Below are 14,307 nucleotides of genomic sequence, written 5' to 3' on the forward strand. Positions count from 1 at the left end.
TTAATTAAAAGCAGGTGATGACCCTTTGGGTCGTGACAGTAAGTCTTAATGAATTATGTAATTCAAGATTTTTAAGACTTAAAATGGAGAAGCACCAAGGAAATATATTAAGTTACTGCAATTTGATTGTAGTAGCGAGCACCTCTCTAAAGAGTTCTTTTGTTACTTATCAGAATAAGGGATTACATATCAATTGACTACACCGTAAACACCATAATAGAGTGGTGTGGTAGAAAGAAGAAATAAGTCTCTTTTGGACATGGATAGATTAATGACGTGTTATTCAGATTGCCTTATTTGTTTTTGGAATATTTCCTAGAAACTGCAAATTACATTCTAAATTTAGTTCTTTCTAAGTTAGTACATGGGACATCTATAGAACAGTGGACTGAATGTAAGCTCAGTCCGTGGCATGTTCAGATATAGGATTGTCCTGCATACGTGCTGAAAGGGAAAGCGGATATGTAAGTTGGAACTAAGAATGGATAGGTGCATGTTTATTGAATATCCAAGAAAACGAATGGAGTTTTATTTCATTGTCCTAAAGAAAATAAGGCAAATTGACGTTCAAGAACATCAAAACCCACAAGTCGGAATTGACGTTCCATTGCGTTTGAGTAGTGGGAGAACGTTACTAGACATAGTATGCCTTTATCGAATGGGAGTGATGTTTGAACAGTGAACACTACAGTAAGAAGTCACTAATATTTCAATGTCGTAAGGTAATGAAGGTAATATTAGTAGTACTTCGTCGTAGTGGGAGAATGCTAAAGAAAATCATAGTTCGGTGTACACTCTTGGGATAGTTTCAGTAACATGATCCTTGAAGAGTTTTAATACCAAACTAGATGGTTACGACAAAGCACTACTGGACAAATATTGCATCAGAAATAACTTGGCATGATTCTTTAACAAAACCTTATTTGGTGAAGATGTTTAATAGTCATGTAAAAGAATGCCTGAGAAAGTTGTAGATGCATGGTTATGAGTCTAAGTGGGAGATTGTTGGGGCATATACTATTAACCATGCGTTTAGATATAGTATATTCTGACAATTGTCATGGTTAAAAGTCTAAGTGGGAGATTGTTGGGATATATACTATTAACCATGGATTTGGTTTAGATATAGTATTTATTATGATAATATTGTTCATTCAATTTTAATAAAGTTTTAATAGATCATATATTAATAGATGATATAATGTATAGAGTTTAGCTTATACACGGAAGATTAAATCATCGGTTCTTATAAGCATAAAGTTTGAGTTCACAATCTAATGATGGAATTGGACAAACCATCAGGAATGATTGCAGCACAAGATTAAATATAATTTATCTTGATTATGGGAATGGTTTAATTCTAACTTCTTGTGCTAGTACATTTTGTATGTATTGAACGGACCAAGTAGAGATAAGTATTTTATACTAACTTAATAGAATAAACTCTCTAGCCATTAAATGTACTTATACTCTTAATCTTGATATAATTATTATTAGCTGTGTATATTACTATTGTTTTGATTTATTAAAAGGCGAGATTCTTTCGTGGGTCAATATGCCTGGTAAATTGGATAATAATAATGTACATTGGCGAAGTAATAGTTAGTTGATGGAATCCATGTCTCGGTTTAGAGATTGATGATACACCTTTGTGAAAGCTTATAAGTTTTCATGTGTAAACCCGGCCGGTAGATTTTGTATCCGACACATGAAATAAGTTATGCGAAAGTCTAAAGGAAATAATCAATAAATTAAATCGTCAGTAATTTAATTTAATTGATTACTATCTGAATCTTAACATGGGGAGTTAAATAAGATTTAATGGATGAATTTTGAAATTGAATAAGGAGCGCAATTACGAATTTTTAGTGGAATAATTCGTAATTAATTGTGGTGGATATTAATTTCAAAAATTAGAAATTAATTCCATAATTGGAGCCTTGTTAATTAAATTCCATGATCCCTGCTGTGCCTAAATAATAGGAAATAAAGGAATCCTTTTTCTGGTGGAAAGGAAAACCTAACAGGTTTTGGAAAAGGGTTTTAACCCTTAAAACTTGTGCTACAAATACATGAGGTTTTCCACCTAGAGGTAGTAGTCATAGTGGCAGAAATTTTCAGCCCTTTTTCCTAGAAAATTTGCCCACACGAAATTACTATTTTCGGGTATTATTTAGGTAACACAGTAGAAGAGCGTGGAACGTTCGGAGATCGTGATCGTGCGGGTGGTGGAGAATTCATTAAGTTGCTATGGAATTGAAGGCTCACGTGATAAATGAGTTTTTGTTCACGCTTCAAGAGGTAACCCGTGAAACCCCGCATACACTAGTTGTCTAGATTACATGTGATTTTGATACTGGGATTGCTTCCGCTGCATATAATAATCCATCATTTATCTCATATTTGGTTGGGAGAAAATTGCGGTATAAATAATCTCAGGATTGTAGTATTTTTTTATCCTCATGGAAGGTGAAATAACTAATTCCGGGATAACTAATCCTTGGATAATTAATCCTGGGATAACTTCTGTCCAACCAACGACCCCTTAGTTTAAATAATATGGCATCAAACTATTACTAACTTTTACAATTTTAAGAAAAAATTAAGAAAGACTAGGGGTGTACATAGGGTTGGTTCGGATTTTATAATTACCAAATCAAACCAATTGTGTCGGGTTATTAAATCTAAATACCAAACCAAACCAATAAAACTCGGCTTTTTCAGGGCTTTTTCGGGTTTTCGGGTTTTTTCGGGTTTTTTCCGGTAAAATCTTCATAGAACAAAACACATAACTTGTGCTCAAAATATTTCTTTAATCCTAGTAAGATACAAATATATAAAGTATTTTCCAAGAAAATAATACAAAATATGAGATGTGTCGTGGCATTTTTCTAAAATATTCAACAATAAAGACAATAAAATTATATAATATAAATATTGCTAATTAAAAAGCCATAATAAAATAAACATAATCTAAAAGTACTAAGTCATGTTAAAATAAGTAGCTAATAAGGGAGTATTAATTACATGACTAAACGCTAAAGAAAAATAAAAAATAGGTTATGCATTTTTATCTAAATTATTGCAAAGCAAAAAATAGATATTCAATACATTCTCAGTCGTAGTATTGAATTGAATGTCTTTTGTTAGCATCAATATTGATTTAATTTTGGTTTGGGCTTTTGCTAGCATTATTTAATTTATTAATATTAATGGCTATAAAACTTATTGGAACATTCAAAAGTTCTAAGTCCAACCTTGCAATAATACCTTAAAAGATAAAAATATGAAAAAACTTAAGAAATATTTATAAATTACATCACAATAAGTATATTTATATATTAAATATATTTAAAATTTCTATATATGTAATATCGGGTTGGTTTGGTTTCGGTTTGACTTTCTTTAGTTAAAACCAAATCAAACCAATTATGGTTGGGTTTTTTTTTTCCAACACCAAACCAAATCAAACCAAGCCATAGTCGGATTTTTTTCCCGGTTTGATTCGAATTATCCGATTGATGCGGTTTGTGGGTTTCCTTTGTATGCCCCTAAGAAAGACCATGTAATATAGGTGACTTCTTGCACTTTGCACCTCTGATGCATATATCTTTCTGTACTTCTCGCCAAATCCCTTTATTTCCATTATTATTTGTACCGTGGCAAAATGGGAATTGCACCTCCTTGACATTAATTAGACTCTGGTTTTTATGTCTTTTTGCTTTTGTCTCCAGAACAAAGTAAAATATTTATCCAAAAAAAAAAAAGGAAGATGGCTAACGCTTATATTCGCTGACATAAGTGTTAGGTGGTATTTTTATTGTATGGCGAAGATAGCATCTTATAATTTTGTAGGAACACCTCAGTGGCTACGAGGCAAATCACAAAACAAAACCACAAAAAAGTATAAATCACAAAAGAAAAAATGAATAGTTAGTAGTGCAAAAAGGTCCATTTTCTCTTTCTTTTCAAACAACTACACTTAGTCGTGCAGATTCTGGAGACTATAAAAAATTAAATACTTTTTGATAATTTAGAGCCATCAATAATTTCATTTATGACTTGAACGATGCATATGTAAACGATGTGATATATGATCAGTATTAGTCAGTAAACCAGCCATACTATCAGGAATATTAGGGAGAAATAAATAAGTTATTAAAACCTTGTGCATAATTAAATATAGGCAAAATGGTCTAAATGACACCTATACTTGTGCCACTTTGTCATGCCGGTCCCTCTACTTCATTTGTTTTCATCCAGACATTTCTACTTGATCAAAACTTATATTTTAAACTATTCTGACCGTTGACCAAGCGTATGTGTCATTTATTTTGCTGAGTCAGATGAAGTGCGTGGTCACACCACTACCAGAAAATAGACCTATTGGAACGATTTTTTTGGCAACGGTTACTAAACCGTGGCAATAGAGTAGATACGGTAACGGTTACAACCGTTACAATAGAATTTGGATAAAATCAGCACACTTTAGATACGAAACCGTTCCAGTTGACACTTAACCGTTACCATAGGTCTTTTTTATAGGAACGGTTGTATGAACCGTCCCAATAGGCCTATTTGTAGTAACGATTCTAGAAAGTTTTCTAATATGGGAACGGGTATTTTGTTCCCACCTCGTTTTCCCCCCAAAATTTTGCTAAACCCGCCAATATAACCCTTTTTCATTTTATTTCTTATTTATTTTATTTTGGTAAATATAAAAACTAAATTAAAATTCCTCACGTATTATCGACACTTCCAATGCTCGATCTCATGAGTAACTCCCAAATCACCTTCTTTGGCAAATCACCAGCAAACTCTTAAAGACCCAAATCACCTTCTTTGGCAAATCACCAGCAAATTCTTAAAGAAAAATCCCAAATAATCTCATTGTTGTTGGGTTTCGTTTTTATTTGCTTTATGTTTACCTCAATGGATTTCCTTGATTAAATCCAAAGCTGGAATCGAGCAACCCAGCAAACTCTTAAACCCATCTCCTAAATTAACAAATCCCCAAATCCATTTGTTAACCAAAAATACCCAAATCTCGACTGGTAACCCAAAACTCCCAAAGTCCCAAACTCCATTTGTTTCGCTCGAAGGATCTGAAGAACAGGGATTACAGGTGAAGAAAATATTTCAATCGCGAGAAATCTAGGTATTCTTCACTCCTTCTCTTTTCTTCTCATTCGCCCAAAAAAACATGAAATTTGAAGATTTTTGGAAACCTAAAGAACGGGAACCCAAGAATTCAAGTAATTCATTTAGGGCTTCTAATTTTGTTTGGTGTGTGTGTTTGTTAATGACTTGAAATGTGTAAAGTTGAAATCTTTATGTTGTTGGTAGTGGTTGATATCCAATTTCTGCATGTTTTGTTCTATTTGATGTAATGTAATATTGCATTGTTTGCTCAAATCCCACCGGAAGCAAAAATACTAGATGATTTCTTCCATCTATCTAACCCTTGGTGGACATAGTTACGCGCTACCTGTGATGGTGGGAGGTAGCAGATATCCCGTGGAATTAGTCGAGGTGTGCACAAGTTGGCTTGGACACCACGGTTATCAAAAAAAAATATTGCATTGTTTGTCTATGGTGTGTCTGTGTGTTAATTCAAGCAACTCAGTTTTGGGGGTCTAAGTTTGTCCATGGTATGTGTGTGTGTGTGTGTGTTCTCTAGAATTAAAAGCATAAAGTTGTTCCTAATGGTTGGTATACTTTTTCTGCCTGTTTTGTCTATTTGATGTAATGTTTCGTTTGGTTAGTCAGACTATATGTGCATAAGCTCTGGCTGTTAGTGATCAGATTGCTTGCTGGGATTTAGAGATAACAAAGTTGCATGCTAGGGGTTAATGTTCCTTTAGATGCCTTTTCATGGAAAAGAGCAATTAATCTACTCTAATAGGGTTGATGCTTTTAGTTAAACAATGTTGAGAACACGAGTCATTGATCTGTTGTATGATGCTATACATGGATAAATGTGATGTGTGATTGAGCAATCTAAATAGTAGGCAGTTTGTGTGGTTTATCTGCTTGCTAATTTGTGAGTCAGATCATTGTATTGGTGTCAATAACAATCTAATCCTCCAATATTTTATCCAGGTATTGAGTTTACAATAGACATGTTTTATTAAATATTGAACCCAAAATAAGTTTACATAATTAATTTTGGCACTTGTACATTGGTTTTATTTTTTGTGTCCATTGTTGGATATTTTCAATAAAAGAATAATACTCCTATTAATTGAATTCTTTCCTACATGAGTAGCACATTTATGCAATAACTGACTCCATTAAGTACACCATGCACAAAATCCACTTTTATCGCCATGACCTATGATTCGGGAGGGATGGTGAGTCCACATATTTTGCTTGTAGCTTAATGTAAATCTGTTTTGTTCCATTTTTTTTTTGCATGTGTTACACCTCATAGTTTAACCCCTTGGTCCCCTAAGGGGTGTCAGTTAAAACACCAATTCCATTTGAGAGGTTTCATGTACCAATTAAGGTTGGGCTGAAAGTGGGTTCTGCATTAATGAATATTTTGCTAATGCAGTCCAGTCATTCAATTACATCAAACAGTGGTTTAACTGCTTTTAAATTTTGATTCTGCTATATCTTAGGGGCGCTGGGAAGTGTTATATATGATCATCGTCCTCTGCAGTTGAATGATGATGATTATCAGCGTGTTTGTCAACTTCCCAAGCGGAAGGTATACAAATTGTTTCTGTCTGACCATTTGTGGTACTTATGTGATGAGCTCCTCACAGTGCTGAATTATTGACCTATGATTGTAGGGTGCAAACTTCAGAGACTTGCCTGGAGTTCGTGTTCGTTCTGATAATAAAGTTGAATGGGATCCAGATGTGGAGAGAGTAAAACTTCCTTCAGGGAAGCCTTTGGTATGATTTGATTCGAGCGATACAGTTATTTGTTGTTTGTTTTCTGGATCTTATGATGCTTAACATCAACAGGTTCCTGACTATGCTATGAGCTTTGTTGGTGGTAGTTCCACAAAGTAAGGATACACCTTTTTTCCTTCTTTCTTATTTGGTATTTTCTTTGCATTTGTATCTGCTTTTACATAATATTTGTACTGATTTTCATCGTGTGAAATCATGCAGGCCATTTGGTCGTCTGTGGTGGGATGAAACTGTCCCAACAGTAGTGACGCGAGCTGAACCCCATAATCAGGTAGCTTTTTAACTTTCCCATCTTATCTCAAAGACTCAAACCATAGAATTTTGCGTTTTGTTTCATCCTGATGCCATTGTTATTCTTTCCAGACCATAATACATCCACAACAGAATAGAGTGCTTACAATTCGTGAAAATGCAAGGCTCCATGGTTTCCCTGACTACTATAAATTGACAGGGCCAATCAAAGAAAGGTATCACTTTAACCCTAATGTAATGGATGGTTAAAGATCTGAGTTCTTTTTAATAGTTCTTTCAGTAATCCCATCCTATGCTCCATATCACCTATAACGCTGGCACCTAAGCTGATATGTTTTTATGCTCACTTGGAATACTATCTGGCTTGAGCTTAAACCGATGCACGAATACGGAAACATGCCAGAGCCATAGATTTCCTAATAGTATTAATGAGCTGCTGGTATCTGGAGGCTTTTATGAAGGCCATGGTGCTTAAATTTAGGTTATACCGGCCTTTACTTTGGAATCTACAAATTATTCTCCAAAAGAAGCTGCTGATGAATGGAGATAGTAAACTAGTTCATTTGTACTTGAAACATCATTTTCCTTGCTTGCTGTGACATGCTTTTGGCTGTTTTATATTACTTAGGTACATCCAAGTAGGTAATGCAGTTGCTGTCCCAGTAGCCCGAGCTCTAGGCTATTCTTTGGCCATGGCGATGAAGGGATCTTCTGATGGAAAACCATTAATGTCACTGCCAGAAAACTTTCATGGTGTACTTAAAGGGCAAAAAGGGAATCTTGGATCTTCATTAGATGCTGATGAGAGGATGAAGCAGAAAATAGAGGAAATGGAAGAGAGGATGCAACAAAGAATGCATGAAAAGTTGAACGAACAAAAGGATGCTATGGAACAAAATATTACAGTGAACGTCATCGCACGACTTCAGCGTCTGAACCCAGATTTGCGACTTGATCCTGACATGTTAAGGTTCAGTGCACGTTCACCTGTAGATGCTTCTTCTGCACAACAAGCTGCTGTTCAACCAAACAATCGACCATCTGCTGGTAAGAACACTCAAGGTCAGTACGTACCAAATGTTATACATCTTCTTCTATTTCATCTTCTCCTCCTTCCTTGCTTGGGATTTTGCATATAACATCAATCACTGCTGAGTTGATATAAGCAACTCTTTAAAATCTTTGTCTGCGTGCTGCTTCCCTTATTTCGGTGCTTTTAGTTTTGTGTTCTCTCAAAAACATTTTACCTGGCACATACTAGGAGATATCCCTTTGGTTTGCGATATGGCATCTAGGAACTAAAGGTATTCTTTAATACTTAAACTTGATTTGGCTGTGCGGATCAGTTAAGTACATGTAGTCTCTAGTTAAACTTGAAGTTTAATCCATTGAATCCCTTAAGATTTATGCTAATAGGATAGATTTATAGTACTGAAATCAATGCATTCAAAATGAGCTTCCAGATTTTCCAATCTATTCTGCGCAAACTGGATTTTCTCCACCTCACTTGAGCCACACTTGAAAAGGCTGTTTAATGCAAAATCAGCACTTTCTATCTCATTTACATTGTCTTGATCTCCCTTGTTCACCAATCTTGAAACCAAAGACCATTTGTTAATTGGCTTAGAAACTGGAGCTGACAAGAAAACCAACACCATTTGGAATACTGAAATTCCCATTGTACTAACTTCTCTTAGCACTCCGATAACAGCTGAGACAAGTTGATCAACCTCCATTACATCAACCACCTCATGATCCATTTTCTTTAAAATTGTAACTAAGTTTTTGGCATCTTTCTTCATCTTCTTCCTAAACGAAGTGTAGTTAGTGATGCTAAAATCTCCTTTTCTCCTTCTTAGTAAGGACTGAACATCTTTAACATTTTCTTTAAACTGTGACACCAGCTCTCTTGTTGTCTCACATATATCAAGAAATCTCATAAATTAAGAGGGGGTAAATAAAAGTGACATTAACTTCCCTACTCTGTAATTGGCGAAATCTCTTTTCTTCCTCCAGAAACCAAGCAATAGAAAAGAGTAAATTTGTTACACTGATATGGCGTACTCCTTTTTAAAACAAAAGGAGGTATAGGAGCGAACGTGCAACTTGACTTAGACACCACCGTTCTCAGAAGAACAAAGATGGAAAAAGAAAGAATGCTACAACAAATATAAACTGTCAGCTTCCAAGCATTAGCTAAATGGTAGCTAATATTTATTTTCGTTTGTATTTGATATCTTTTTCTAGCTTAACTAGCAAATGAAGATCTACCATAACGATTTTGTGGGATCCTTTACAACTGGAATGCTTGTACCTGCAGTTTTTGGGGCCATTTTGTTGAATATGATATATATTTTGCTTTTTCTTGGATGTGTTTTAAAATTGTGGACATGTGGTGTTTATTCAATTGATTCAACGGCACTTAACTTAGGAAAATGTTTGATTTTTCTCCTGTTTTAGCATCCACCATGTGTATCCATTACATGTGTGCATAACATGAATACATGCTCTGAAGTTGTGTGTGTGGGATTGTTTGGATGTGGGATGGTGCTCTCTGGGAGGGAATGAGTTGAAGAATTTACATCTGACTGCATTTCTTTTATGGGTTGTGGTTGATGATGCAGGTTTCCCCTCACAGAGTGGTTTATATGAACATAGATTTTGAGACTACTTGGTTCACTTCTTTTGTATTTAGTTATTTACTTCTCTGCGCAAGGTTCATTTTCGTAATAACTTTACTTATCCTCTTTTGTAGGTGGAGTAGATCAAGAAATGGATGATGAAGACGATGAAGAACTAGACCTTACTTGAAATGAATTTTGTATTGTTATAGATGAATGTTCTAGGAATCTTTTGTTACCAACATTTTTGAAACTTATTTACTCTCTTGAAATGTACTAAACTTATGCATTCATGGTGTAGAACATTTGCTTTATGGATATTAGTTGCTTGATGGATAATTTTGTATTATTAATAGTTTCATTTTATGATGTATTTAAATTTTAGTGTTATTATAATTTATTATATGTATAAATATTTATTTATAACAGGTGCTATATTTTGGTTTTAACTGAACTGATACAATGACCTACCTGAACCGTTGCAATAGGACACGAATGGCGTTCCAGTAGACAATGTAAGCCGTTGCAATAGGTCCCATGAACTGTTCCAAATACAAATATAACCGTTACGATAGCCTAAAGAAACCGTGGCTATATCCAACATAACCGTAGCAATAGCTTACATATGTGTTGCTTTAAATAATATGGTAACGGTTAAAAACCGTTGTATAAACAATACAGTAACGGTTTTAAACCGTTCCAATTGAAAAAAATAACCGTTCCAACAGAGAAAGGGAAAACCGTTGCAATAGACGTATCTATTGTCACGGCGAGGCAAACCGTTGCAAGAACCGTTCCAGTAGGCCTATGGGTACGCCAGCTGATGTGACGGTCTTTAAACCGTTCCAATATCCCTATGGCAACGGTTTGGTAGTCTGTGGGAACGGTTTTGCAACCGTTACCGTAGACCAATTTTTCAGTAGTGCACGCTTTTAAAAGCGCGTGAATACACTGGGTTTGATTAAAAAAAGAAAATACTAAAATTAAAAAAAATGTGAAACCAAAGTGAAATTTTTTTCATTCCCCAGCTCTGCACAAAGAACAAATTTGTGAACTACTGTTCGAGTAATACAAAAATATCAGAATTAGAAGGAAGAGCAAGTATTCAAGCGAAATCAAATTCCAGCCAAATGTTTTGCCAAGAGTAGTTCGCCTAAGTTTATTTGGGGTCTAATAACAAGAAAGAGCGGAAGTCGCCGGCCAGTGTTGTGGTGGAACGAAGGTCCCGGAAAAGTTATATTTCCGGCCAGATCTAATTTATTCGGCTGGGTCCAGACCTGTAAAAAACAAACAAACAGTTAGAGAAAATAAAACTGGGGGGAAGGGAAGATGAAGAAGAGAAACGACGGAGATAGGGAGTAAAGCAACAGTCACCGGATTCTGAGGTGGAGGTGAGTTTATCTGCGTTCGAGCTCCCAAGAAGAGTTTTATGCTTGGGAAAATCATGATCCGATTTTGTGCATTTCGTAATGGGTTTTATAGGAATTGTAGGAAGAAAAAAAGAGACAGTATGATTGCTCATTGTGGGAGAAGCCATGAAAGGTGCTGGGTTAAGCTTGAAAGATGAAGAACAGATGAAGAATTGTTTGGGGAGGGGGGAGGGGGGTTGTGGGGGGAGGAGGTTAATAATCATTTCCCATTTTATTTTTCTATGTGTCCATAATAAATGACCCAGAGCCTAAGTGGTTTAATTTTCTTGACGTGGTGTCCTACGTGTAGGACATTGTATTACACGTCTTGACAGCTTCCTATCATAAGCGTTTGTTATACACGGTTTGAATGAGTATAAGTGTTCAATTGGCAAATTGTTAAGTTTAGAGACCGGCATGACAAAGTGACACAAGTATAGGTGCCATTTAGGTCATTCTGCCTTGAATATATGGCAAGTACAACTTAAACTAATCGAATTTTTATTTTACTTCTATAAGTTAAAAGGATTTATATTTGGAAAGAGATTAATAAATTGTCACTAGTCAGCCCCTTAACAATAAAAAACTGACAAATTGAGCTGATGTAGTAAAAGATGATATCATTATCGTGATGACCTAAAAGTTTTCTTCTTTCTTCTTTTTTAGTAAAGTAGATAGACTTCAGGGCCTACAATATTGTCTATTGCAAGTGAATAGAAATCAATAAGAAGAAAGTAATCAAAGATGACAAACACATGTTTATCACATGGATGCAAACGATATGTAACTTAGGGGCTATATAATTTCTCTTTTGTCAATCTCTCTATTCAAAGCCCATTCTAGAATTTTTATAATATTGATATATCATTAAAAAAGCAAGAAAAAAGAAGTACTAAGTGGCATTCAATCCAGATTCTTTTGGATAAATAAGTCACCATTCTCTTGGGCTAAAACAACCCAAAAATACTGTTAACATGGTGCGATATTATCCGCTTTTGGCCAAGCCTGCACGATTTTTCTCAAAAGGCCTCACACCAGTAAAAGTATCCACCTCCTTAGTAGCTTATTTTTCTTTTCTACTTTTCATGTGGGACTTTGTGCACATACACCCAACAATCTCCCCCCTTTGAACTAAGTTCCACATGACCCATCACCATTAATGGGCTAACTTGGAGATTAACTGTGTGCCACCCACATGATCCAAGTATTTACGGTCATCGAAGCCCAAGGACAGGCTTTGTATGCGTCTTTGAAGCTACGGGTAAAGGTAGTAAACACGTCCATAGACGGGCAAAGGCATTAAGCCGTGCCCTATGCCATCACTCCGCCATCTCCATACTCGTCCCGCCAAACTATTGGCTCTTATACCAGTTCTGAAAGATAGTTTGTTATATAAGATGGAAAAGTGGGACTTCTCCCACATCGGTGGTGCAATGCCATTTTGTGTGCCTTTTAAGTCCTTGTTCTTTTTATGTGCTTAATTTAGAACACATATTCTTATATGTGTGCAAATACATATATATTATATGTTATATATATTAATATCAAAGACTTGGGCTTGGGCTTGGGCGCGGGCGGGTCGGACCTAAAATAAAGAATTTATTTTTCATTTATTTCTACAATTAAATCTGTTTTATTTGAAATTTAAATTTTAAATATATTTGAATAAACAGATGCCTCTGTTTGTGAAAGAACACATCTTTTTTTAAAAGGTCCGATGGTTGCTCTATAAATAGAAGTTCTTCCAACAAAGTGGATATACAAAAATCTGCAAGTATATTCTTGGCTTATTGAAGATTGTTGTATTTCCCCAATTTGTATACGGGCAATATATTTAAGAAAAGTCGTTCTCACGCATCAAGCCTTCTTCAATTTTGTTTTCGATTATTATTTTCTAACAATCTTAAAGAAGATAATATGTTATGGAGAACATTCTGACCGCTGTTGAAAATCCAAAAGAGTTCATCAAACTCGAGCGTTTTGATGGATCAAACTTTACTCGCTGGAAGGACAAGATGATTTTCCTACTGACTGCTGAAGATTTTTATGTTCTTGATCCGTAATTGCCTGCTTTGCCAGAACCCACTGCAGAAGATTCTGATAAAGTGAAAGCAACGAGGAAGAAACGGGAAGATGATGAACTGCTGTGTCGGGGACATATTCTGAAATCGTCTCTATGATCTGTATCAAAATTTGAAGTCTCCAAGGGAAATCTGGACGGCATTGCAAAGTGCTTATGAAAACGAGAAATGAGGTATTGATAAATTTCTATCTTTAAAGTATTTCGAATTTAAAATGGTTGATACAAAGCCCATCATGGATCGGATTCATGAACTGCAAATCTTAGTTTCAAAACTAACTGATCCTGAAGTTAAAATTCCTTATGCACTTCAAATCGGTGCTATACTTTCTAAATTGCCTTCTTCTTGGAATGACTATAGAAAGAAGATCCTGCATTCTTCTGAGAAATTGACTGTGGAACAGTTTCGAACTCACATTCAAATTGAAAGTGAGAATCGAATTCGTGATACTTTTATGCAATCTTCGAGTTCCACAGTTAATAATGTTAGTCAGAATAATAACAGAGATGGAAACAAAAATCTGAAAGTTTCAAATAAGCCTCAATTTAAAAAGAGGAATACTTTGAAATGTCATCATTGTGGAAAGAAAAGCCACAAGATCCGTGATTGCAGGTTTAAGAAAGCAGGAATTAACTTTAACCATGGAAATTCGGGAAACTCGGGAAGGTCTGAGAAAGCAAAAGCAAACACAGTTGAAAGTTCTTCACAAGGCTTGGTTGCAATGGTTTCTGTAGTGCCATGTAATATGGTTACAGAATTAAACATGGTTGTTGCTGCTGTTAAGAGTCAAGACTGGTGGTTGGATTCGGGTGCCACCGTTCATGTCTGTTATGAGAAGAATATGTTCAAGACTTATGCAGAAGTGAAGGAACCCGAGAAGGTTCTCATGGGAAATCATATGACTGCAGATGTTGAAGGAAAAGGAAGTGTTGAGATCAATTTCACTTCTGGGCAGAAGTTAACATTGCTAAATGTGTACCATGTTTCCGACATGAAGAAGAACTTGATGTCTGCTAGTTTA

At 35.4% G+C, this 14,307-nt stretch overlaps 2 protein-coding genes across 2 annotated transcripts in view; one reads left to right on the forward strand and one right to left on the reverse strand.

Moving 5' to 3' along the window:
- Positions 1-8,447, forward strand: part of LOC109239290 (DNA (cytosine-5)-methyltransferase 1-like) — a 29,888-nt gene extending 21,441 nt beyond the window's left edge. Inside the window, exons 2-7 of the mRNA XM_019405832.1 lie at positions 6,624-6,712; positions 6,798-6,902; positions 6,975-7,018; positions 7,125-7,194; positions 7,287-7,390; positions 7,804-8,447. Coding sequence (XP_019261377.1) covers positions 6,624-6,712; positions 6,798-6,902; positions 6,975-7,018; positions 7,125-7,194; positions 7,287-7,390; positions 7,804-8,314 — 923 coding nt within the window. The 3' untranslated portion in view covers positions 8,315-8,447. The remainder of the gene's footprint in view (positions 1-6,623; positions 6,713-6,797; positions 6,903-6,974; positions 7,019-7,124; positions 7,195-7,286; positions 7,391-7,803) is intronic.
- Positions 8,448-8,564: 117 nt separating this feature from the next.
- On the reverse strand, positions 8,565-9,924 carry LOC109239292. Its single transcript, XM_019405833.1, has one exon. The coding sequence runs from the start codon at positions 9,113-9,115 to the stop codon at positions 8,585-8,587; it is 531 nt and encodes a 176-aa protein (XP_019261378.1). The 5' UTR covers positions 9,116-9,924; the 3' UTR covers positions 8,565-8,584.
- Positions 9,925-14,307: the final 4,383 nt, after the last annotated feature.

This window comes from Nicotiana attenuata, unplaced genomic scaffold, assembly GCF_001879085.1.
Source record: "Nicotiana attenuata strain UT unplaced genomic scaffold, NIATTr2, whole genome shotgun sequence".
Lineage (NCBI taxonomy): Eukaryota > Viridiplantae > Streptophyta > Magnoliopsida > Solanales > Solanaceae > Nicotiana > Nicotiana attenuata.

Bases quoted from the DNA above. Each gene is read 5' to 3' on its own strand.
- LOC109239292 (XM_019405833.1), bottom strand. From the start codon at position 9,115: ATGAGATTTCTTGATATATGTGAGACAACAAGAGAGCTGGTGTCACAG.